Consider the following 25,675-nt stretch of genomic DNA (forward strand, 5'->3'; position numbering starts at 1 on the left):
CATGAATGCATGTGGGTTACTGAATCTCGAAGGGAATGTGAATCTATGATCCAGCAGGGAGTGAATAAACGGGCAGAGCTTAAATAGGTGCAGGTGAGGTGGAGAACAGGTGAATAGTGTAAACTGATTGCTGCAGCTGAAACTCATTGCAGCAATCAGCAAACAGAGTGCAGGCAGGTGAAGCAGGTGAAGCAGGAGGGTGAGAGACAGGGAGAGAGAGAGAGACATGAGGGAGAGGTGATGGACAGAGCCAAAGAGACAGGACAAAACAGAAACAGATCAGGACCCAAGGGAGAAAGGAGGAAAAATGGGGAAAAGGAGGAAGAAGGGCAGAGGCTGGAGCAGGATCATAACAACCTCTCAGTTGTCTGTGCCTATACACCTGTGAGATTGGTAAATGGACGGACTAGTGTGGAGGAGGATGGTTCATAAAGGTGGGAAGTCCTTTGAAAGAAACAAGAGGAAAGCTGAGGAAGAGAGACATGCCAGATGAAAGGCTGCTGAGGCCCTCAAACTAGAACAGTTTCCATGCCTAAACAAAACTTATCTGGACCACCATGCTTGTGTTGAGTGGCAGTGATGAATAAACACAGAAATGACCTGGAAATAGTGCAGAATCTTCATTTTATATGAAACAGCTTTGGAGGCAAAATGCTATTCCATCCTCAAGGTTCATGGTTGTTTCCAGTTTTCAGGTTGTGTTGCAAAGACTGTTGGTGGTAGAAGGAGGAGAACATATTTGTTTCTTTGTGACACGTGGTGGTAGGAATATTCTAGTGAGAGGGTATTTTGTTACACCTAATTGAGTCCTCTCTGAAAAACAAAAACTCCACTCTCTGGTTGGCATCTTTGTAGAAAAATGATTCATACTGCAGCAGGACAATGAATCCAAACACACCTCAAAGCTTTGACTTGAAGACCAAAGAAGACAAAAATGGAGATAATCTGAAACTCACTGACATTTTTCAGAGATTCTTTTCACTCAAATTGTTAACCTAATTGCACAATTTGTAATGAAAAGTTTCATAGAATTCTACACAGAAGCAAAATACACATCTTTTTGAGTGGTCCCTCTCCTCCTTTAAGCTTTTAAAATGTATTCAGTGGAGTAAACAAACTTTCAAAATGCATTTGAGTCAGAATTAAGAGAAAACAAAACATTAAGATTTGTAAGGATTAGAGATTCCTTTTATTTCCCCATAAAACTAAAAGTTAACTCAAGTAGATATTAACATACAAATGGCCTGATCATTTTTCTCGATAGTAAAGTTTAAAGCAAACTGGAAACATGAGGAGTGACACAGTCTGGAAGCTTCTGAGAAAATGTGAGGTCATTGGCTAAAACGGGAGAAAAGACCTAATAGATACCATTGCAATTTACATTTACATCAAAAAAATACAAAGTGAAACATGTTTCTTTTATTTATTTATTTATTTTTTTTTTTTTACAGAAAGCTATGAAAAATATATTTGAGAAAAATACAAAATATTCTCCAAATGCCAGTTCTATTATACATGCCCACCTCATACCATGGAACCTCTTCTAAGCCCGGAGTGATGGCATGTTCACAGTGATGCATGTTGATGTTCAAGATGAAAGGCTGAACAGATGAACATGACAATATAACAAGAACATGTAAACAGAGCTCCACAGGAAGTAAACTGCTTATAATTCAAATGCAGATTATGACTGTATACAGAGTATTGAAGCACAGTTTAAGAGCAAATCCTATATTTAATGATGTGTAGGAATATACTGATATTGTATAAGTGATGAGTGATACATAAACTGCTTGAATGGTTAAGAGATTTACTCTGAATGAAGATAATGGGTATTAATTAAGTTCTTTGGCATAAAATATGCAAAAATAGTGCTCTTAACTCATTTTTAAATATGCATACAATTGTTTTCTAGTATTTTTTGACACACTTTACACAGTGAAAACATATAGTGCCAAAACTAAACATAAAATCTGATGTTTTCCTCATAAAATCTTAATTAATGTAGCTTTAAAAACACTTGGAATGGCATTTCAGATGGCCATGAAGCAGTAAACTGTACATTTCATGTCAGTGGTGCATTCAGTGGCAGCAGTAACATGCTCTTCATATGACTACTGCTGCTTTTGCACAGCAGAGATGATCAGAGGGTCAATGTTTTTCCCATTTTGTTGCAGATGCGGACTGAAATACGGGAAGATGGGCTCACTGAATGAACATTCGGTGAACGAGTAGATGTGAGACTGGGTGGTCACATCGTAGAAGGACACGAGACCTTCCTCGTAATCTACAAACACGCCCACTTTTTCAGCTTTCTCCTTCAGGGAGAGGCTGACGGATGGAGTTGTCAGGGCTGCGTACTTTTTGTCTTCATAATGCACGGTCACCCAGTAGCCGTTGTCTGGGTTCAGCGTGAGTTTGCCCTTTCGGTTTGCACTGCCTCTCGCTACACCCAGATCCCAGCCAGTCTTGTTGGTGACCTCCACCTCCCAGTAGGACTTCCCCGAGGTGAAGCCGTCGAGCCCCAGGATGCTGCCGAAAGCATCAAACCTCTCTGGAGTATCGGGAACTTTGGGCTTCTGCCCGCCATCTCTCACTTTCTTCCCATCAGCAGAAAGAATAAGGCATTGATGTGCTGTGGTTGGGTTCAGCTTTACATCCACTGCAGTTAAACACAATACAAATAAATAGAAGAAACAGAATCATCACTATCAGCACTAACGCAGCAAGTGTATATTATATATACATGTACCTACAGCATGTGGAAGCTGACATGTATGAAATTTATTAACTACTATTCTTCATGAGGATGATCATTTTTCTGACTGAATGCCAAATCACACCAAAACATGTTCCTATGTAGAAACTCTGTCAGGTGCTAGTTGGTGAGCGATTGTGTCAGCTAAGTTGCAATTAATTTGCTTGATTGCTAACAGTTTTTTGAAGAAATGTACCACACCTGAAACATGGTTTCACACATCTGCATCTTGGAAGCAACTTCTGAATCAAAAGATAGCCACACCTAAAGTATGTATCGTCTATTTAAATCCAAATAGGAATTTAATTTACTTACTCAACACAGTGCTGTGTTGTTGAAGGAAATTAAAAAAAAAAAAAAAAAAGCTTTTTAGACCATAAATTTATTAGGAAAATATGACCAGTGGTGGAAAAATCAAGTGAGAATTAGTCCCACACTTCGACACAAACTTTCGTTTTGCAACCAGGAGTCGCCCCCTGCTGGCCATTAGAAAGAATGCAGGTTTAAGGATCTTCTGAATCAGCTACACTTTTCAGACCTACAGATTACATCTGTTTTTAATATATCTGAATTATGATTCAAATGTAAAAATTCCCCAAGAACAAATAGTATGTCAAATCTTGACACACAGTTTTTGTTTTTTATGTTTTGTGTCCTAAATATTTGGTATTATATTCAGACAGCCTCTATTTGACACTAATTATGGATAATATCTTGGGTCAGCTGGATGGATATTTAAATATAGATGGACTTATTGTCCTGGGGGACTTTTTTGTCTCCAGAGTGTGCTCTATGTGCATGTTTCACACTAAAAGCTGTAAGTGTCCAGACGATTTGAACACTAATTTCAGCACTCAGGCTGCAAATTTAATCAAGATATCCCATGAAAACAAGAGCTAACCAAAGTGATAACTTGTATCACAGAATTTCATCATATTCACCGCACATCAGCATCAGCTGATAACTTGTTAGTCTTGATCAAAAAAGGCTTTAAGCTTTGAGACACACCTGCAAATGCTGGAATCCTCTTGAGTTCTGTGTAAACAGAAATTAAATTAAATCAACCTTCAATAAATTAAAAAGCCACAGATCTTGATCACTTAAAATACAAACTTTTACAAACGGACTCACCAATGGAAGAGAGGTTTTCCAGTTTCTCCTGAATCTGTTTGATCATAACTGAGGTTGTAGTTCTCAGGGTCCCAAAGGAGAATGAAGTGTCAACACTTACATTTTTCCAAGATTCTTTCAGGCCTGTTAGAGGAGAAACCTGTGTGTGTACAAGAGGACAGGTTGAATTCAATTTGCAGCTTCAATGAATCAGAGATAAAACACAGGCGAAGCTGCAAACTTGATGAACAGGCCAGAAGCTGCCAGGATGTCAGATCCCTGAGATTCACCTGCAAGTCAGGTTTTGTATCCAACTCATCGATGGTCTTTTTGAGCATATCGATTTCTCTTTGCAGCTTCTGGATCAGATCTTGTGCTTCTCTCTTTGCTTCCCGTCTCCTAAAGATAAAGTGCATTAGATATATGCAATATACTATGAAGGCCCAGATGATCTCTGACTGTGGTCTAAATACTGGTTCTAACTGTTACCGAGCCACACATGACTGACCTCCGCTCCAGAGGCTGAAGGGCTTTCTGCCGAGCATCCTCCACAACCTTCATCACCTCTGAGAACACACTGTTGATCTCCAGCCACTCAGCATCCAAACTGCCCTGAAAAGCGTGATGGAGAGTGGAGGTGTTAAAAAATCATTTTTAAACTAAAAACAAAAACTCAAACCGCCGGTGCAGCTAACCTTGTATGCTGTGACGGATGATCTGACATCGGCCATCTTGTGCTCTCTGGTATGAATTTTCTGTTGTAAGTCAGCCCTCATCATGTCCTGTCTTGCCTTCAAAGAAAAGAAAAGGTACAAATAAAGCACCCAGTAGAGTTTAACAAGAACTACAAATCCTCAGCCATGCTAGCAGCTCTGTTAGCTACTAGAATTTGGCCGTAAACCAAAGTGAAGGAAAAATTTCAGTCAGTCCATCTGATAGTTGTTGGTACATTGCGATCAAAAATTACAGATGTTAGCCTCATGGTGGCGCCAGAGGTCATGGCAATGCATTCAATAATTGTACGCCTAAAATGTTTGTTGGTGAATCACAATTAACTGGGTCCATAGATTGTATATATAAAAGATGGGCACAGCCTTCAGGTTTGCAAATGCTAAAGTGCCCTACATCTGCATTCTTTCTACCAACCAGCAGGGGGCGACTCCTCTGATCACTAACAGAAGTCAGATTGTGTGGAAGTCTATAAGAAAATCACTCTGTTTCTCCCTTAATCTGTCACCTCAGTAAACCTTCTCTCAATAGGTTTATAGTCTCAAATGCTCGTTTCAAGACATTTTGAAGACAACATGGTGTTCATTTTAAAAATATGATCCCTATTAGAGTAAAGTTACTTACAATGCAGGGTATGGTTGAAGGTGGGGCTACCTTGTGATTGGCAGATTGACATCAAGTTCTAAGTTGAGAATTAAAAAAACAAGATGGCGGTCAATTTTGAAGCCAGACTGTCTTACCTTTAGCAGTTTTTGAGCCTCCTTCTCCTTTTCTTTCTCCTTTGACTGGTTAAATGTCTCCTGGCCGATGCTTGTCGGAACTTCCCAGAGTTTCTCCACCTAAAAGATAAATGCATTAATATTGTGATATAATATTGAATGTAGTTTTTGGCAAGGATAGTCCAACGTTTCAGTCAAAGGTGGATCTACTGATGAGAAAGCAGCAATATGATTATAAGGCAGCAGGTAACAATGAAATGTTCATGCAGGTGAATGTGGATGACTGAATTTAAACAAGTACAGAAATGTGCAGTACCTGCTGTGCACCAGTGGAGAAGTCAAGAGCTCGACGAGCTTTATTCGAGCTGCTGGTGGTGGTTTGATGAGAACTTTGTGGAGTCTCAAAGACTGAAGAGAAAAAAGAAAATTACCAACAAGCATAGCTGTCTTTAAATGTTTCTGTATGTTGTTCTGTTTCTGTTATGAATGAAGGAAGTCATGATGATTACAGAATTTGTTTGTCTCCTTCATTGGGGTTTTGGTTGCTGCAGAATTCATCTGAGTGGTGATGGTCTGTGAGAATGGCATCAAGACCGGCTGTCAGAGAAACAATCATGATTCTTTACAGCATGGTGCATGGAAGTGAAGTCATTTCAGCTCAAACGGCCTAAAGCTAGAGATTTAAAACAAGCCAAAAATCAGCTGTACCTGTGCACTGGTGCTGAACTCGAGCGGTCGATGGGTTTTGTCCGAGTTGGCGTCCATTTGTAGAGAATGCTGTTGATTTTCAACCACTGGAGGGAAAATGAGGATGGTTTACTGTTAAATGAAGCTTTTTTTTCTTCCTGAGTTTTATTTCATGTTATTAATGAACGTAATTATAGCATACGGGATTTGTTTGACTCCACTTTGGTTTCTGCTGCTGCAGGATTCTTCGGGGTGGTGATGTTCTGTAACGCTGGCACCCAAGCAGACTATGAGAGAAAAATGTAAGAAATAAAGGTAAAAATTGATAATTCTTCACATCACCGTGCATGTAAGTGAAGTAATTTAAGCTCAAGTGGATCTTTCTCCAAAGCAAGAGATTCAAAACAAGCCAGAAATCAGCTGTACCTGTACACTGGTGGTGAAATCGAGCTTTGGATGGGTTTTGTCCAAGTTGGTGCCCATTTGTAGAGAATGCGGTTGATTTTCAACCACTGGAGGGAAAAGGATGGATTACTGTTAGACAAAGATTTTTTTTGAGTGCTACATCTCGTCATGAATGAACTGTAATTCTAGCATACGTGATTTGTTTGTCTCCACTTTGGTGTCTTTTGCTGCAGGATTCATCTGGGTGGTGACGCTCTGTAACGCCGGCATCAAGACCGGCTGGGAGAGAAAAACGAGAGTACAAAAAATGATGATTCTTGACAACACAGTGCATGTAAGAAAAGTGATTTCAACTCAAACAGTTCTTCCTCTACAGCAAGACATTCGAAACAAGACAGAAATCAGCTGTACTTGTGTGTTGGTGGGGAAATCGAGTGCTCGATGGGTTTTGTCCAAGTTGTCGTCCATTTCTATAGGATGTTGTTGATTGTCAACAACTGCTGAGAAAATAGAGAATGGTTTACTGCTCAATGAAGCTTTTTTTCTCAGTGTTATTTCTTGTTGTGAATGAACTGTAATTATAATGCATACATGACTTGAATATCTCGATTACTGCGGCTTTTCTGAATGCAGGATCCATTTGGGTGATGAGGTTTGGAGACAGGAACGTATTCTGTCACAGAGAGGTGGAAGGTCAGGACATTTCCAAAACTGAAAACGCAACTTTTACATCAGCGACGTATTTGAGACAACATAATCTTTATTTTTGGATGATTATACCTCCTCCCTGGCTGTTGTTCCGGTTAGCGGTCTGCTGTCATCTTGATGGGATCCTTCCCACGGATTTCTTCTCCACGGGTACTGCTCACTCTCAGGGATCCTCATTCCATTCAGAGCGCCTCCCATCTCTCCCTGCTGGATTCTCAGGCTCTGGAGGCTCATGTCTGACAAAGGTTCTGTAGCATCTGTTTGAGACATTATGGAAGATTACATTGAAATGTTTCCTCTGTGTAGGAATAGTTGCCTTTCCTCAGTGCAAATGCTGTCTTGGAAAGTACATAAACACAGATATGTTATATTTAGTGTTTTGGAGTGAGGGTGAAAGTAGAGCAAACCAATATATGACCCATGATACAGTAAAAAAGCAAAACAAAACACTGCATTAAGACTGAATAGAAGTAAAACACACTTCCTGTCACTGTGCAGTGTAAAAGCACCAGATGCTGATTTTATTTCGGCATTTATCCCCCAACATATTTGTTACTGTCAGCCCTTTTCTCCTTATGCATTGCTGATCAAACGTTTTAGAACACCTCCTTTATTTCTGTTGCTATGGAACACTATACTAGTGTAAAGCATGGAACAAATAAACATTTTTTTTTTTTTTTTTTAAAGAGAAATTGTGGAATAACAAATTCTAAATGTGATTTTTTTTTTTTGGCTCATTCAGCATCCAAACACATTCAAGACATTCTTTCTATTATGGATTATCTTGCCGTAGAATAAATCCCTGAACCAACCAGTCTGTCTTCTTCTGTTACTTTTTCTCACTGTCCTCATACCAGCATACAGTGCTACTTCTTGCAGTAGAAAATAGCTCTATTAATCCTTTATCAGGCATGTGACCAACAAATGTTGGGGGGGATAATTGCTTGCATTAACTTTCAAGGTAAAAATCAGTCTAGCATCAGGAAATAGTCGATCAATTTTAAAGCATATTTAGATTTTTATGTACCATTTAGTCCTGATTAAAGTGACCCTCTTTCTGTGAAATTAGCTCTAACCTTCACCGTTGTGTGTCAGTTTAATGCTGGAACACAAAAGCTTAAAATACAAAAGTGTGCCAAAAGCAATGTGCTATTTATACACAGTCCTAGGATATCATGGGATCATTTAGTTACACAATTTCTTAATACCTAAAAAATGCCTGTTTTCAGTGGGATTTAAATGTTTTCTCAGTTTTTGGTGACATATATTTAAACTTTTCCACTTATCTTTGTAGTATTGAAGGTTATTCACTGGGCTGCTCAAATTTAACTAAAACATCTTAAAATATGGTTAAGTTATAAAACTTTTTGCAGCAGGTTAATTCTAAACACCAACGATACAACACACAGAGTTACTGAGCGTCAGGTGTTTCCACTCACCAGGCCTCACAGAAGGGCTGAAGATATCAAACACAGGCTCATTTAGTTTGATGGAAGATCCCAAGTAGGTAAATCTGGGAATGTAGCTGAACTGTGCGCTCTGTGGGATGCTCATTCCCTTCGGAGTGCATCCCTTTTTCCCCTGGTGAGTTCTCAGGCCATGGTAAGTTGTAACTTTGGACCAGCCACAGTGGCAAACCTGGAGGCTCATGGTGAATGTGTTTATCTCTGGAACACAAATACAACATTAAAAATGAAATAAAATCAATTAGAATAAAATAAAATATTTCGCAGAAATATTCACACAATATTTAAATAGCTGGGGCACCAGAAAAAAGCAAAATAACAGAAAATAAACATCACATTAACATACACTAAATGTCTATTAATGAATCAATTTTTCTGCCTTAATTTCACATGAGATCATATGTTTTTTATATTTATTGAAGGATATTTATACGTGTAAAGATAATGAAATTACCGATAATACATATTTATTGATATTTATTCATTCAACATTTTTGTTGGGAAAACTTTTATTATAAAACACAACTCTCATTTAACAAACAAATCTTTGTGAAATTGCAGAACCATTGCTACCTTTTCTGCTCATTGAGACTAAATTTGATTAATTTTAGAAATATATTTACAGTAATACACTTGATTTTTTGTTTAAAATAATTTTTAAAATCAACTTTATTAAATTGAAAAATAGTGAGTGTGGAATTATACAAATGTATTTTTAACAGTATTTTGATTTTTAAAAAAGGCTTGAAAAAATTGATATTTCATAGTTACAATGAAAGGTTTTAAATGTTATTTTACATTAGACATGCAAATTCTGTTAATTTTTGTAATTTTATTGACATTTTTCATATTTCAGTCAGCCTGAATTTTTTTTTTAATTGTGAAATTACAGATTTTTATTTATTTATTTATTTTTTTTTTCCAGTGTATGCAGTGCATTTGCAGAAGCAACATCTTGTTTCTGTATATCTTCTGGATTCATGACTGCTTTTTCAGTTCAGCTCTATCACCATTATGGACATTTTTGCCATTTTATCAGAAATACAGTATCTGTCTAAAAGATAACTTCCTGGTGCAGCTTTGTTGTTAGATCTACTGTAAAAATGCTACATTTCACTCTTTAAGTCATTTTATTACTTTTATTTCAGTGGTGATTTGTCTGATGAATAATGATGTGTTGGACTAAGACTGGACAGTGATTTGTCGCCCTCTAGTGGAGAACACAAACATGTACAGTGGGAAGTGGCTCTCCCGTCAGATCACACACAACCAGGAAGTCAAAGAGGAAGAATAAGGTGTGGTTAAAGTTAATGCAAACATCAGCATCAGTATTCTTGAAATGAGACTTAACTAAAGGTATCTTAAGCCGAGATTAATTCAACTTTTATTGATCCCAGGAGTGAAATTTCATCACATCAGAAAACCCAAGAGATAAAGCCGAGTTAAAAATAGAAGAATGTAAAATTGAAGTGCAGCTTTCTGATAATTCTGATCGATTTTGCATAGAGATGAGGTGGATTTGAAATGTGTATGACTAGATTGATATGTAAAACTCTGCATGAAATACCAGTTAGAACTTTATAGTCTTAATGTTTTATATTTATTTCAACATCTACTTTAAATGTTTGCTCCAAGTCTCACTATACACACTTTAACCAGTCAGAGGAAGCTTCTCCTTTATTGTCTCACAGTCTAAGCAGACTTTGGAACAGAAGTTTCACCCAGAGGTCTATAAATAGCTTTTGTCATGGGATGTTCCCAGCGTAAACTTGATCTGTTTAATAAAGGATCATCCTGTTGTAACATGATTTTACACGCACACCTCACACCATCTTGTGTATTTTGCACACACCCCGAAACCTGCAGTTCCTTAAATGCCAAATACGTTGAAAACAATGAAGTTAGCTTTTAAGTCTGCAAACTTTCACTGCTTCTGTTGCAATAAGACCACAATAGAGAACAAAAATAGACGGGGCAGATTTGATTCTTGATTACACAAGAGGCTAAAGAGTCTTTAAAACACAGTCTATGATGCGTGACATGTTGTATATATTATATAATAAATATCATATGATGGCTTTAGATCTGGACCAGGTGTGCATGCAAAAGAAGCACTGAGTTCTCTTTAGTTTGCATTTAAACAAATACAGTAAAAGTTTTACAAGTCAAAGACTGTGTTGTTGCTTTGTCTTTAGCCTTTCTGGCATCATCTAGTCCGGATTGAAACCATCTATATAGAGCAGTTTGATATCTGGACCAGGTTTACTGTAGTCTACATGTAAAAAAAACAAACAAAAAAAAAAAACAGTGAAGTCTTCCTGTTTTGCATTTTCATAAATAGCCACACAACAGAGATTCTGTTTTAAAGAGCCTTTAGCCTCTCTGTCTGATGTAGTCCAGAGTTGAACACTCTTTATATAACAGTTGTGTTTATCTGGACCAGGACTAATGTGACCTACATGTACAAAAAAAAAAAAAAAAAAAGGTGACTGGATTTTATTTAATTTATTGCACTTTTACAAATACATTGCGTTTTAAGGGCTTTTTATATCATCTATATTTGACCAGTTTCTATATAGTAGTGAACATCTGGACCAGGTTTTATGCAAGAAAAGAAAAGCAGCGACTTTTTGCTCAGCTCTACAACTTAAAAGTGTTGTCAGTCATACTCTGTAGTAAAACTACTCCAATTCTGATGCTACATAACTTTTACTACTGCAGGATTTCTTGACATTTTTTGGCTACATAGAACACAACTTGCCTCAGACATGCAAGTATAAAACACCTGAAATTGCTTTAAAGGTATAAAGGCTTTATGATATTGTTTCCTTATTAATCCGGATGATATTTTACACAGCAACAACTCATCTTATCGGTCCTGAATGCATAAAATATCGATCAGCCTTATTAAAAACCACAAAGCTCAGTTAGAAGAAGAAGAGTCCAGCTGGGACTGTCTTACCTGCTGCTCTCCTCTCGCTGCTCTGCGGTGTAATTCGTCTTTCATTCCTACATCTGCCTTTTAATTCACCCTGAAACTCTTTCAGTTTCGTTTCAGCCAAAGCAATCCTGAAGCTTCCCCCTGAACGCACCAGCGCAGTCTTGCAACAGCTCCGGTCACTTTTGGTTGCGTTTACGTGTCGGTTGAAAATGTCGTAACAACACAGAGCGTAAAGGAAGACAGCAACAGTCTCCCCTACCCTTTATTTCCTCCTCTGAAATATGAAAAGCTGAAATGGATCGTATCTGACGACAAAACAGCACCACATCCTCTTGTGTTAGTCAAACACCAGCAGAGCTTCATAAGGAAGTACTAGATCTGTGGATATTTAAATATTCATGAATAAATTTGTATTGAATGAGAAGATTTACTATTTTTATTCATGAATCATCAGAAAGGGAGAATTTAATTAATTTGTATTCATTGTGTATTTAGTTCTGTGATTGTCTCATATTAGAAATAAAAATATTAACAGTAAAATTATGTTATTTTACACTTTTCCTCTTTTCTTAAATGACAGATAACCAATAATCCCACAGAAAGTTTTAATTTACATGCTCTCCATAAAATAAACCCAAAATTGTAAATAATGTCCATATTAAAAATCTGCATTTAAAATAAAAATGCAGATTCATTCTTTTAAAATGTTTGACCATAAAATGACACTTTCACTGTATTTTAATCGGCAAATATCTATATTTACAGATTTGTTATTTAAATGAAAAAAAACATGCATTTTAACTACTAGATGTTCCTCATTTGTTTAAAGTATAGATATCTACTGAAATCACAGAAAAAAATTTAAATTACAGTGCAATTTACAGGTGAACTGTAAAAATTAACAGAAATGCAATGAATGGAAATCTGTATTTTTTTTTTTTAAAAAAGATGTCATTTCTTCTTTTTACAGTATGTGTTTACAGTTTTACTCTATTCTAATTAGCCAGTTTATTTATTTTAGCCAGTTATTTGCAGTTACTACTCCGCTGTTGGTTTGTTTGCCGCATTACTCAAAAACAGATTTGGATGAAATTTTAGGGAAGGTCAGAAATGACACAAGGACCAAGTGATTAGATTTTGGAAGGGATGCAGCTCATAGTCTGGATCCACTGATGTTTCAAAAAGATTTCAGCCGCTGGACTTGATACAAAGAATGAGCCGCCTGTGCTCTGAGTGCTTTTCTTGTTTTTATAGTTGTTACAGTGAAGGTTATGGGTCTCTAGTGAGGCTCAGGGCATGAGAAATGACAAACACAAGTAAAACTGCAAGGTATTTATTTACAGTACGAGTACTGAAAATAACAGAACCACAAACAGAAGTGACTTAATGGCACAAGGTATACTGCCTAAAGCGGAAAGGAGAACCAAATCCTGTAGCAGGCTGGCAGAGAGAATACACTGAAATAACCAGAACAAACTATCGAGGAAACAAGAACTATGTTACACTAAGCAGAGCTAACAATACAAACCTATGAGCTACGCTAAGAAGAGCAACAATGTTAATGAGTTGCACTAAGCAGAACACGCCATGCTAACCTTCAGAGAATACAGAGTACTGCCATTATCTGGAGCCTGGGGCTGCAGGCCTGACAAATAGTCCATAGTTTTTTTTTTAACATATTTCTACTGATATGTTTGTTTTGGCAGTATATCACTTAGGAATATTTTCCAAAAATACAGAGTAGCCTTCAAGTTTTCTGTACTATTAAATGTCTATCTTGGTTCAAAAAGTTTCCAAGTAGATGTAGAGGTTGTTGCATGAGGCTTACATTTATATGAAAACAAACCCAATCATGGATGCAGATTTCCTACTACTACTAAATTTTAAAAAGAAAAAATGAAAGCTGAATTTCTTGATTTGTTATTTCAAAAACCTGGAACCAACATGTGCAACAAGTGTCCACAGGTGTTGCCATTAATGGTGACACTACAGATATCTTTCTACTTACATGCTTAATTAGTTTCCTCAGTCACTAATGGATTCCCAGTTGCACAGAGGAATGCAGAATTTCTTGTTTTTTACAGAATCTAATTATTTTTGGCCAATGTTTAACTCAGACTTGTACAATTAGGTAATTTTGATGAAAAATCTTGATTTTAGGGTTACATTTGGTTAATTTTCTCAACCAAACTACAAATTCTGTGAGTGTACCACATAAAGAAAACTGACTTCAACAATCCTTTAATGTCTGAGCTAGTTTTTAATGAATATTGCAATAGTAGGACAACAGTGAAGTGTTAAGACTTAATATCTTTGACTAGTGATTGGACAAAACCATTAAAACGAGGGTCAACTGTAGAACTCCATGTAACATTTTAACTTCTCCCAGTTTACAGCTCTACATAGTATATTACATTCTCTACCTCCTAGATGAGATTTACTGGATCTACCAGCTATGCAGGTTTCATTCTCTTTTTTTTTTATCCTCGGGTTCAATGTCTGTTTCCTGTGTTGTTGTAGCTGAAAACATCCGGATCAGATCCTTCACCTGAAACATATTAAACACTCAATGCAAACTGCAACCACATGAGCTAAGAATAAAACCTTTGCTGACTGTTCTGAAAAACACAACAAAGAAAACTTAAACCAAAGTGTGCATTGAAAGTCTAGTTGAAGGTGTTTTTTTTTTTTTTTTTTACTAGATTTGAGGAGCTGGAATCAAAGTCGTACCTTCACACCAGTGCAGACATCTGAGAGCTGCGCAGTTTCACAAGCTGGAAAAGAGGATCGTAACCTTCAACCACATTTTCTGAATTTTACAGATTCTCTAGCAAATCTCTGGGTTGAATAAATTACAACATCACATACATGGTTTGGGATCCTTCTCCACTGTGGCTTCTGCTGCTGCAGGATTCATTCTGGTTGCAACATTTGTTGCATTTGGCAGCTGTTTCTGGTTAAAAAAAAAAAGGAAAAAAAAGTGGACAATGATTTATAAAACTGATTCCTACTTTTTGCATTTCTCGTTTCTGAAATGACTTTTTTTTTCCAGACAAGATTTTCTTTATTGAAAAATTAGCGCTTGTCTTGTTCATCAGCAGTTTTCTGATTTATGTTTTGAACTAATCAGAAAAAAAGGCTTCTGCAGTGTCCAATAAAGTCAATGTTTTCTTTTTTCTTTTGTCAAACCAAAGTCTAGAAGCTGAAAACATGACCGTAGTTATAGTTTTTGCTCGAAAAGTGACTCCTCAGTGGGATTTATCCACTGAGGACCATGTATGTCCATTAAAAATGGCAGTAACATATGTTCAATACTTACTATTTCAGACACCTGAGGCTCATTTCTATTGATGGATATAAGACAATAAGCACTAAAATTGTACCTGTGGCAGTTTATGCTTCTCCCCATCATTCTGTTTCCGTTTACCCACTGTTTCTCTGACTGTGGAAGCTGAAAACCTTGGAGCCAGTAGCTTTGCCTGTTTGACAAAAAGCATTCAGAAAATCAGAGTATGATGAAGTTATGTTGTTTTTCTAATAATAAAAGGATGAATCATGAAGGTTCTGCCGGAAAGTTGCTCATTACAAAACAAAAACAAGGTCTCAAAGAATGGAGCAGGCAAATACAACACTGATTAAACATACATTTTCTGTATTCTAGCAAACCTCTAACACCTGACGCTGCAACGAAGTGAAAACATCGCAGTGGTGAAGCTGAAAGCCTCCTAACAGGTGGGGGATCTTAATAGTCCCACAGTGAAAACAGGTCAAGTAATGTAAGTGCTGAGTAATTTGTTTGTGTTTTATTGATTGGTTGTAGGTAGGTTGGGAGCTGATAGCATTAACACTCAGTCATGCATGTCTCGCTGCGTTTGGAGACCATGAGTTTGCAGCTGTTGGCTTAAGGAATAAATGTGGTGTTATTGTGTACAAAACCTATAGTTTCTATTTTAAGGGCAGGGGTGTTACAGCTTCTGGTGGCTGTGTGTCTGGATGGCTTGTGGAGAGGGGGATTGATTACACCTGGCTGAAGACCGAGCTCCAGATTACACCTGGGACATGAGTGATTAGCCGGGAGCTCCAGAACCTCTTCCCCGCCTCCCAACACATCGGATTGGTCCACCACCACGACTCCTCCTCCCTGAAGACCCCAGCAATGCCTCTGTGTGTTTGACTTGTACTTCTGTGTGGTCCATATTCCCGAAAGGGTGGCAATTTAGAGCTTCTGTTGGCGGCCGGTAATTCAGTGTGGAGTCCCCAGGTTCAGTGGAGACTGTGGCTCCAGTTAGCAGTCTGCCAACTTAAGGAAGAAGCGATTTGGTAATTTAAGTCTTTGTGAACTGTATGTAATAAATGTGTGTTCAGAGGCACCAGTTTTGTTTAGTTTTGTGCACTGTTGTATTAGTTTCTGTCACTTGTGGTGGGTGTTGCTTATGTAGCAGCACTGATATTCCATCCCTTAATGCTCTGCTGCCTCACGTGATGTTGTGCAGCTGGTGTCCAATCATTGAATGGGGCTGAGTATTTAAGCTGCAGCCCTCCACCTGTTTCTTCCTCTGCTCCCGTCTGTGTCACTTCAGTTTGACAGGTATGTCTCACTGGTAAGGTTTCTCTGCTGGTATGCTTCAGGCATCTGCTTTGTGCTGCAGAGCGACTGGTGTCCTCGGTTGGTGCGCTGCTAGTTTGGGTGTGCGCGTCCCCCACTCCTAGCTGGATGTGGTAGGTGTTCTCTCTTGCACGGCGTTATTGTGTATACTGTTACCTGGCTAACACTCCTGTGGTCACAGGTAACGTGCTGAACTGCATGGGCTCTCTTCCTCCTTGTGCGTATTGGCCGTCCTTGTAAGACCGTACGTTTATAAATGTAGCGACCGCGCCGTGTTTTTAGCATTTAGCATAGTAATGCTAATGTTTTTAGCAGGTTCAGGTGGCTGTGCGCGCTGCTGCTGACGTCACGATCAGCTGCTGGACTGCTGCTGCTTTGTCTCCTACTGCTGCTTTGTCTCCTACTGCTGCTTTGTCTCCAACTGCTGCTTTGTCTCCTACTGCTGCTTTGTCTCCTACTGCTGCTTTGTCTCTGCAGCTCTGATCTCTGGTCTGCTGAATTTTAATTAAGTGTGTTGTGCATATTGGCTGATGCATATCGACCGCATGCACCGTATTCAGTCAGTTTAATTGTGAGTGCATGATTTGTTGTTTGGGTTCAAATTGTTTTGAGAATTCTTTTATTTGTGTTTTGTTTGATTTGTGTATTTATTTTGTCATGTGTAGTTTAATTTGACCCCTGCCCATTTAGTATATTGTTTCATTAGTATGTTTAGGTGTATTAAGTTGTTTTAATCCCCATTAATTTGTTTTCTCCCTTTTCAGTTGCTGAAGGCCGGTGGTGGTGGTGTCCACCTCCTTTTTGTGTGCTGTGCTCCCTTGGGAATTGGTTTGTCATCAGGAGTGTATGTCTGGGTGTTTTTGCATTATTTTGGAGGATTCCCCTCCCCTTTGCTTGCCCCTGTCCACTTGGTAAATTCAGAAACTGATTAGATTTCTTGTTTCGTTTCCCCCCTAGTGTGAATGCTGTTAATCTGTTTTAAAAGATTTTTGGAACTTGTTTAAAAATAAATTAATTTTAAATCCATGCCTCATGAGTCAACAAATCTGTGTTTCCAGTGTTGGAGAGAGAATTCTCTGAGTGAAATTCCCAGAGTGGTGTTGTCCGGCACCTGATCTCCTTTGGAGACCATCTAACGTGTATTATCCTCTTGTAGTCGCGCCACACTTCCATGTTTTAAGTTTGGCTAGGGAGTATTTTTTGGTTTGTTAGCTAGGTTTAGATGCACTTCACAACACCCACCAGTCTTGTGTTCTTTGTTTGATCACTTTTCTATTTGCTACTGAACAATAAATTCCTTTACCTGAACCAAATATAATCTGGTTATTTATCACATCTGACTGACCCTAGAGGTTGGATTGCAACACCTGACATAAGACAATAGACGATATTCTACCTGTGCCTCCTTGTCCTTCTCTTTTGGTTGGATGGCTGTTTTGCTGGCAGTAAGAGCTGAAAACTTTTGCGCCAGTAGCTTCGTCTGAAAGATATTAACCAGTATTATTAACTTGTATTTTCATGAAAACATAAAATCATGAAGCTAATTTAGGAAAATCTCTGTTCTTGCAAACTTCTCCCATCTGGCACAAGGATTTACTACCTGTGATGGCTTTTGTTCCACTTTATCATTCTTTGGCTCCTGGTCTGTGACGGCTGAAAACATCTGGGCCAGTTCCTTCACCTGAAATATGTTAAACAATAAACACTCAGTGAAAGATGGGACCAAATGCTGGTATCAGAGTGGCTCATTGCATTTATGATGTGGTGAAACTGGAGGACTTTTCACTGTTATTCAGGAGTCTACTTTACCTTCATGCCAGTGGAGAACTCAGGAGCGTCTTCTTTCACTGCACAGAACATGAGTAACAACTTATTTTGATTATTTAGCCATTTCCACTGTTGAATGAACAGAAATGCTACATACATGACGGTGGATCCTTCTTTGCTGAGACTTGGGTGTTGGTATCTGCGACTTTCTGTCAAAAAGAGGATCCATCATAGAAAAATGCATGTCTAAAGTTTTTTACGGTTGATTTTGCAGTGTTCAGCGTTCTAGGACAAATAGTTCTGATTTAAAAAGTTCAGTTTAAAAAAATTAAGGCAGAATTCAGATCACTTAACTTGGTTTATCTGGAGTTTGATTTATCAAAAGTAAATCCAAAATGAAATGGAGCAAAATGTTGCTGTGTACCTCATGGACTGACTCCACTGGTCTGATGTCAGTTGTTTTTTCTTGATGTTTTTGCTGTAGTTCAGATTTAAATGCACCTTCCTTCACTTTAAACAAAAGTGTGTCCTCCTTCTTAGGCAGGACAGGAGGTGGAGTTGTTGGATGTTTCCTGACTGATCTGTTCACCTGAATGATTATGAAAGTAACAAAATTTGATAGCGGATTTGAGTGTGGCAAGAGGTTGCATGTTTATAAAAGCAGGTCTTGGACTACATGGGTTTAAATTGATGCTTTACCTTCAGTTGAAGGTGTCCTTGTATGTTTGAGACTTTCGTCAAAGCGCATTGTGTTGTAACAGCTGTGGAGAGAGAACAAGATCAGTGAGCTTTAAAATCTCAGCTTGTGTAAATTCTACTGGGTGAATTATTCTAATCTTGTACATACATGGTTTGTGCTCCTCTGTGACTTTGGCTGCTGTTGCAGAGTTGATGCTTGGTGGCTCATTCTGACACATAAAGGTGGACAGTTTAAAGGTGGTTTGTCATTTATTCCAAACCCTTTTCATTCATTTTAATACCAGATGAATCTGTTATGATTTTATTGTGATGCATTCTAGCATTTGGAATTTATTCATTTGATATATGTTTTTTTGATGAGAATCATTTGCTTTGATGTGCTGATTAAGTTTTAGATGAGTTAGTTGAAAACATGCCAGAAAACTGAAAGAAAAAAAAAATCACGAAACAAAGCAAAGAAGCAAATCATCACACTGGAGAAGATGAAACAAGTTAATGCAGCTTTTCCTTAAAGACTCATTAGTGTAAGTAAAGTGAGGGTCATGAATGACAACTGAATTTCACTGTAATCCATTCAATACTTCAGATTTTCCACACTAGGTGAAGGTAGATGAGCTTGCAGACATTTCTACTGATTAATATAACAGTAGCACTACTACTGTACCTGTGACAGTTTTTGTTCCTCCTTGTCATTCTCCTGGGGTTGAACCGCTGTTTCTCTGGCTGTGGAGGCCAAAAACCTCGGAGCCAGTAACTTTCCCTGTTTGATAAAAAGCATCCATGTTTTCAACAAACAGTATTCTGAACTTGTGGTGTTTTTCAAATAGCAAAATGAAGAATCCTGAAGGTTCTGTTGGAAAGTCGCTCATTACAAAACCGAAACAAGGTCTAAAGAAAGGAAGTGAAGAACACAACACTAATCTGTGTTCTGGCAAACTTCTCCCATTCTCACACCAGAGAAGCTAAAAACAGGTGTTGCTGTTTTAAAAAGTGACTCCAGTGTCGGTAGGATATATCCTCTGAGGACTATGAATGTCTGCTGAAAATTCCAGTGGAATCAATTCAATAATTATTCATTAAAATAGTAACTGAAAGTAATTTCTTCTGATGGATATAAGACTATAGAAGCACTGATGTTGTACCTCCTCCACTCCTTGTTTCTTCTTGTCTTTCTCCTTTGGTTGGACCACTGCTTCTCTCGCTGTGGAGGCTGAAAACCCTTGAGCCAGTAACTTCACCTGCAATATTAGGCATCCAAATGTCCAACAAATGTTAGTATTATGAACTTTTTTAGTTTTTATCACTTATCAAAACATAACGCAATGAATCATCAAGGAAACATACTGTTCTTGCAAGCATCGCCCAAAACTGTGGGGGTAAAAACTACACCTGTGATGTTTTTTGTTTCCCTCCTTCACTCTTTGGTTCCTGCTCTGTGGAAGCTGAAAACATCTGGGCCAGTTCCTTCACCTGAAATATGTTCAACACTCAGTGAAGACTGGAACCAAATGATAAAGACAACTTTGCACTATTAACCCTCCTGTTGTCGTCGTTTATGGGCACCACAAAATATTGTTTCCTTGTCTAAAAAAATAAAAATAAAAATAAAAAATTCAGAAAAAAATTCCCCAAATATCTGAAAATTTGCAAAACCTTCAGGAAGTAAATTCCAATAACTCCTCCAAAGTTTTCCTTTAAGTTTTATTTTTTAAAAATCCCCCATATTTGGCAAGAAAATTCTTGTAAATATTTTCAAAAAATGAGTAAAAATCTTCCAAAAAAATTGTAAAAATATCTAAAGTGATTACATATAGATCAGTAAAACTTTTAATATTTTCTTTAAGAACATTCACATAAAAATTAACCAAAATCCAGCAAAATTCACAGGATTTTGGTTGATTTTTAAATTTTTTTTTGTAAATGTTCTTAAACATTTTTAACATTTCTTTTTTTTTCCACCAAAAAATGTTCAAAGATTTCCCAAAAATGTTGAAAATGTGGACATCAGAAATTTCACTGAAATTTTTTTTTTTTCCCCATATTTTCAAACTATGAAACGGGGCCAATCTGACCCGCAGGACGACACGAGGGTTAACTACTGACAAAAGAGATGATGTTACATTTTGTGGCGTGATGGAACTCGTTTGGTTCCCTGTAAGATTTTTCACCAACATATTAAAGAAGCTACTGTACCGTCATGCCAGTGGAGAAATCAGGCTGTGCAGCTTCATTCACTGTACAGAATGAAAGCAGCAGTGACTTAATTTTCTTGGTTTATTTAGCAATTTCCAGTTTTGAATGAAATGTTCTACTACATACATGATGCTGAGTCCTCTTTTGCTGAGACTTGTGCTGCTGCAGGAGCTGTTTGGCTGTTGGCACTTGTTGCATCTTCGACACTCTGAGAGCAATATATTTTACACGTGGTTTGACACTGTTCAGCATTCTATGACTAATTCTGTTTGATTAAAAATTCTAGTTAAACAAAAAGCAGAATTCAGATCCTTTTGTCTAAGTAGCAGCAAAACAACTTGGTTGATGTGGAATCAAAGTGTAAATCATAAGCATAATGTTGCTGTTTACCTCACAGACTGGCTCCATTGTTCTGATGCCAGTTAGTTCTTCTCTCTTTTGAAGTTTTTGCTGTAATTCAGATGTGATTTTCTCTTGCCTCACTTTAAATAGAAGTGTGTCCTTCTTCTTCGGAAGGACCAGAGGTGGAGTTTTTGGATGCTCCCTGACTGATCTGTTCATCTGAAACATGACGATTTGAAGTTTGTTGTAAATTACTGGCACTCATGAATATGCTATGTTGTTGGTGTTTACTATATCTACAGTATACAGAGTGTACTAAACTCAGCAGGCCTACTGCATCCATTAGAAAAACCAATGAAAACGAGTTGTACCTGTGAAGGTGTTCGCTCCTTCCTGCTGTTCTCTGTAGGTGGAACTGCTGGTAGCAGAGGTGGAGCATTTGGACGTTCACTGACCATTTTAGTCACCTGAAAGACACACTGGAATAAGATTATTTTTTTAAAGTTAAGAATAAAATGGCAAATTTAACAAAGCTGCTCTACCTTCACATCAGTAGAAGAATCCTGGCTTGACTTTGTGACTCTTTGGAGAGACGGTTGTGGAGCTGCAAATGCAACAATGACAAAGGATTATAGCTGTAGTTTCTTTGTTTTTCAGACTGATTTGCAAAAACTTATCTTGACTGAACTGTACATACATAATTTGGGCTCTTCCTTGAGTGCAGCTGCTGTTGTTGCATTGCTACTAGAGTTTTTAACGCTCCAGTATCCTTCCACTGCTCTGTCTGTGTTCTAATGAGGACAAAGTGACTACAGCAACATTTTAAAAAATTCATTTTCAAACATAAGTAAAAAAAGAAGATAGTAAATACCTGTGATAGTATTTGATTCTGTAGGTTTTCCTCCTTAGGTCGGACTACGTTTCCCAGGTGCATTGATGCTGGGTACTCCCTGACCAACTGTCTATTCACCTGAAAGATGTCAATTAAATTTGAATAGAAAATTTGAGGAAATGTTTACCATATTCTGCCAGTTTAGCATTTACAGAAAGTATCTAGGAGGTAAAATGCAAATTGTACAACAGAGTCTTAAACAGTTACGAGTTTAATACCTGTGAAAATGTTTGACTCTCCCTGTGTTTCTGCTTAGGCCGGACTACTGGTACCAGGGTTGGAGGTTCCTTGACGTCCCTGTTCATCTGAAACACACAACAGAATATTATTCTGTTTTTTAAAAAAGGCATAGTTGAGACTAAAGTGACATAAAAATATACAGTATATCCAAAGTGGTTTCAAGAAATGTGCTCTACCTGCGCATTGGTGGACAAATCTTGCAGATTTTGGCGGGACATTGACTTTGTGTCTCTTCGGAAAGATGGTTGTGAAACTGCAAACGCTAAAATGAAAGGAGATGTTAAACCATAGTAGCTTCATTTTTCAGACCGAGTTAGAAAAATGTGTCTTGAATAATTCTTTGTTGGTACAGACGTGGTTTGGGCTCCTCCTTGACTGTAGCTGCATAGCCAGTATTGCTGTCGATGCTGCAGTATTCCACAGCTCTACTGTCTGTATTCTAATAAGGACAAAAAGTCACTGAAGTGATTTTTAAAAATGTAATGTAAAACATAAGGTCAAAAACAAACCGTTAAGTACCCGTGATGATGTTTGACGCTTTATTTTTTTGTCCCTTTCCGGGTATGTTGGTGTTGGATACTCCCTCAATGGTCTGTTCACCTGGAAGATATTTTTTTTTCCAATCAATTTCATTTTTTTTGCTCACTTTTCTGTCAGAAAAGTTCCGATCTTCCTGAATCTGCTTCACCTGGTGGAGGCTGGAGAACTGCTGCTGGTCTGAGTTTGACTTTGTGGATCTTCGGGAGGAGCTTCGTGCAGGTACAGAAGCTGTAGTAAAAGACGATTCGGGCTTTAGTTTCTTCTACAAACTCTCATTTCCACTGAATTAGAGTCTTGCACATACGTGGCATGTGACCCTCCTGGACTGTTGTGGCTGCAGAGTTGGTGCTGCTGCTTCTTCGTGGTGACAAACTCTGTCAGGTTAAGGAAAGATGATCTAACTTATTCAAAGTGTCAATAATTGCATGCATTGATGAATGAAACCATGAATGCTGAAAGAATTTTCCACTTGATGTCCTAAAAACATAGTGAGTGTACAATCATACTGATACAACTTGGTCACAAATAGTGGTGGAAAGTAAATATATGTACTCAAGTATTGCAGTTAAAGTGTGATTTTTGAGGTCCACTATATATCAAAGGTAAAAAAAAAAAAAAAAAAAAAGCAATTTCTTCTGAACTACATTTATCTGACCGTCTTAGCTTTCAAATTTAAGGATTTTAATCATTGGAAAATATATCAAGCTTTTAAAATACACTGTTGAAGGTTAATCCAGTGATTTCAAACTTTTTGCCTTCTGCCATATTACAAAAAACGGTGTGTAGTCCTGTCACATTTCAACTTCTCACATGGTTTAATTCAAACAGTTTAAAAAGTAGAGAAAAAGTCTGACAACTGACTGAAGGTTTATCATGCAGGACTTTTACTTGTAATGCAGTATCTTAACATTGCTTTTTTCTGGTTTTGGTGCTTTTAGTTAAGTAAATCATCTTAAAGCAATCAAACTACTGAACAAATAATGGTTTTCACCAGATAATGGTGCTGGACCATCACATTTCATCTTCAGGGGAGCATGAATGCCAGGGTAATCAGTGTGACAGTCAACTATACAAAAAGTCCAATTGTGCAATGTTTTTATTTTAGCATGGAATTTGGAGGGTATTGCTAAAACGTCTCTAACTAAACTGTGACTGGTGGCTCCAAATATCCCTCTTGGAACTTGGAACCCAGTCAAATTTAAGGCCAAACTTTCACTTGGTTAGATCTGCAGTTATTGCACAGTACCTCCTTCTTGACAACGACTCTCTCGGCCATTTTTCTGTGATCCGCCTCTGCTTCCTGCTGTTCATTCCATTTGTACTGCTCCTCCTTTGGGATCCTCATTCCCTTTGGTGTGCATCCCATCTTCCCCTGGTGAATTCTCAAGCCCTGATAAGTCGTCATTTTGCTCCATCCACAGTGACAAACCTGGAGGCTCAAGTCTGAATAGTAGTCTGTTGTGTCTGTTGGAGACATAATACAAGGATGTTAACTTCATCAGGTTTCATCCCTCTTACGCCACTGATCTACAACTTGTACAACAACTTGTAATGAATCATCTCTAAAAAACCCACCAGTCTTGATAGAAGTTCGGACCTCCAGCTTGACATCTAGCTGAATGGCTGGAGCTCCAACAAAGTCTTGCAAGTACTGCTGGTCAGACTGTGCAATCGTCACACCCTTTGGAGTGCATCCCTTCATCCCCTGGTGAGTCCTCAGGCCGTGAACAGACGTCACTTTGGACCAGCCACAGTAGTAAAGCTGGAGGCTCATTTCTGCTGTGCGTCTGTCTAAAACATTGTCATTGTCTGTGGGTTTAGGTTCGTTTTATTTCCTGTTCCCCTGACAAAACGCATTACTGCTGACACAGAGGATGTTCTTGCACCAGATAGCACTTTCTCCAAAGACTTTTGATAACAGCTACACCACTGTGCCACATTCAAAGCAACTAAAGAATCAATACACCGAAATAAAGTCTTATATGTTTCTCAAATGTCAGAATTAAGTTTTTTGTAGTTTGAATGTAAGTGGCATTGAGTATTTTACCATTATTCACACAAAAATAAACATTAGGTATTGTATTTTTTTTCATACAAATACCTGGATCATAACAAATTCTCCAAAAAAAGGCCAAGTCGCAACAGTTGGGAATGTTCCAGATAGTGAAATTAGTAAACCTCCCTCTGATCGCTGCTGCATATTTGGCTGATGCTACTTAGCAACTTCAGTTTCACAAAAACATAACATTTCCAGCGAATTGTTTGGTGCATCATTTTATAACCATGACCATGCAGTTAGGCTGATTGGAAATCCCAGGTGTGTTTATTTATGATGCATTGAGTTTCTGCGTTTGGATTTGCAGTATAGTGAATAGTTGTTTTGTTTTAAAATGCTTGCTATACTATAAGGGTGATAGAATTTGAAGTAATGTGACAATTAACAGGTTACATATAGTTCTGATGCTGTTCGGGTCTCGATAAATTTGTAAAAGCTCCTAGTGAAAGACTTAATAAGTGCTCCATGCATGATTTAATCACCAAAATCAATTTAAAAACTATAGAAAAAAGTCTCTTTATGGGCTTTTTAATGTTGTGAGATTTCACTGCAGCTTGTTTAACACCGTGTCACACTCTTTAAAACTTTTCCGTTATCGTGCAATCAAACAGACCTGACAAATCGCATTCAGTCCATCCATTAGAATTAAAAAGAATGCAGAAACAACATGCGTTGGGTGTGGAGAGTGTCGCTTACCTTGCAGTCTTGTTCTGTGTTCGGTTGCCTCTCTGCCGCCAAAATATTTTCTCTCTGCCTCTGATGTGTCGAGGCTACTTTTTTTCTCTCTCTTAGTTTCGTTTCTGGAGGGAATAAAAAA

At 37.9% G+C, this 25,675-nt stretch overlaps 2 protein-coding genes across 2 annotated transcripts; both read right to left on the reverse strand.

The window, feature by feature from the left end:
* Positions 1–1,409: 1,409 nt before the first annotated feature.
* LOC111576677 (uncharacterized) lies at positions 1,410–11,781 on the reverse strand. Its single transcript, XM_055008051.1, has 18 exons — positions 11,545–11,781; positions 8,556–8,783; positions 7,189–7,373; positions 7,000–7,081; positions 6,820–6,908; positions 6,603–6,687; positions 6,430–6,515; positions 6,206–6,290; positions 6,025–6,110; positions 5,826–5,889; positions 5,633–5,724; positions 5,338–5,436; positions 4,564–4,659; positions 4,377–4,480; positions 4,159–4,267; positions 3,890–4,028; positions 3,767–3,793; positions 1,410–2,662 (listed from the first exon to the last, which is right to left on the reverse strand). The coding sequence occupies exons 2-18, from the start codon at positions 8,764–8,766 to the stop codon at positions 2,115–2,117; spliced, it is 2,187 nt and encodes a 728-aa protein (XP_054864026.1). The 5' UTR covers positions 8,767–8,783; positions 11,545–11,781; the 3' UTR covers positions 1,410–2,114.
* Positions 11,782–12,840: 1,059 nt separating this feature from the next.
* LOC111576698 (uncharacterized) lies at positions 12,841–25,611 on the reverse strand. Its single transcript, XM_055008050.1, has 30 exons — positions 25,555–25,611; positions 24,378–24,593; positions 24,049–24,266; positions 23,107–23,176; positions 22,951–23,030; positions 22,782–22,862; positions 22,617–22,701; positions 22,439–22,524; positions 22,241–22,327; positions 22,002–22,100; positions 21,828–21,921; positions 21,673–21,734; positions 21,502–21,597; positions 21,179–21,349; positions 20,915–20,996; positions 20,789–20,829; positions 19,985–20,065; positions 19,738–19,833; positions 19,260–19,355; positions 18,744–18,804; positions 18,596–18,657; positions 18,321–18,485; positions 18,054–18,105; positions 17,939–17,976; positions 17,730–17,810; positions 17,526–17,609; positions 14,907–15,002; positions 14,392–14,476; positions 14,254–14,297; positions 12,841–14,071 (listed from the first exon to the last, which is right to left on the reverse strand). Exons 2-30 carry the CDS (start codon positions 24,574–24,576, stop codon positions 13,988–13,990), a joined length of 2,676 nt encoding a protein of 891 aa, XP_054864025.1. The 5' UTR covers positions 24,577–24,593; positions 25,555–25,611; the 3' UTR covers positions 12,841–13,987.
* Between the last annotated feature and the right edge of the window lie 64 nt (positions 25,612–25,675).

This window comes from Amphiprion ocellaris, chromosome 23, assembly GCF_022539595.1.
Source record: "Amphiprion ocellaris isolate individual 3 ecotype Okinawa chromosome 23, ASM2253959v1, whole genome shotgun sequence".
NCBI lineage: Eukaryota > Metazoa > Chordata > Actinopteri > Pomacentridae > Amphiprion > Amphiprion ocellaris.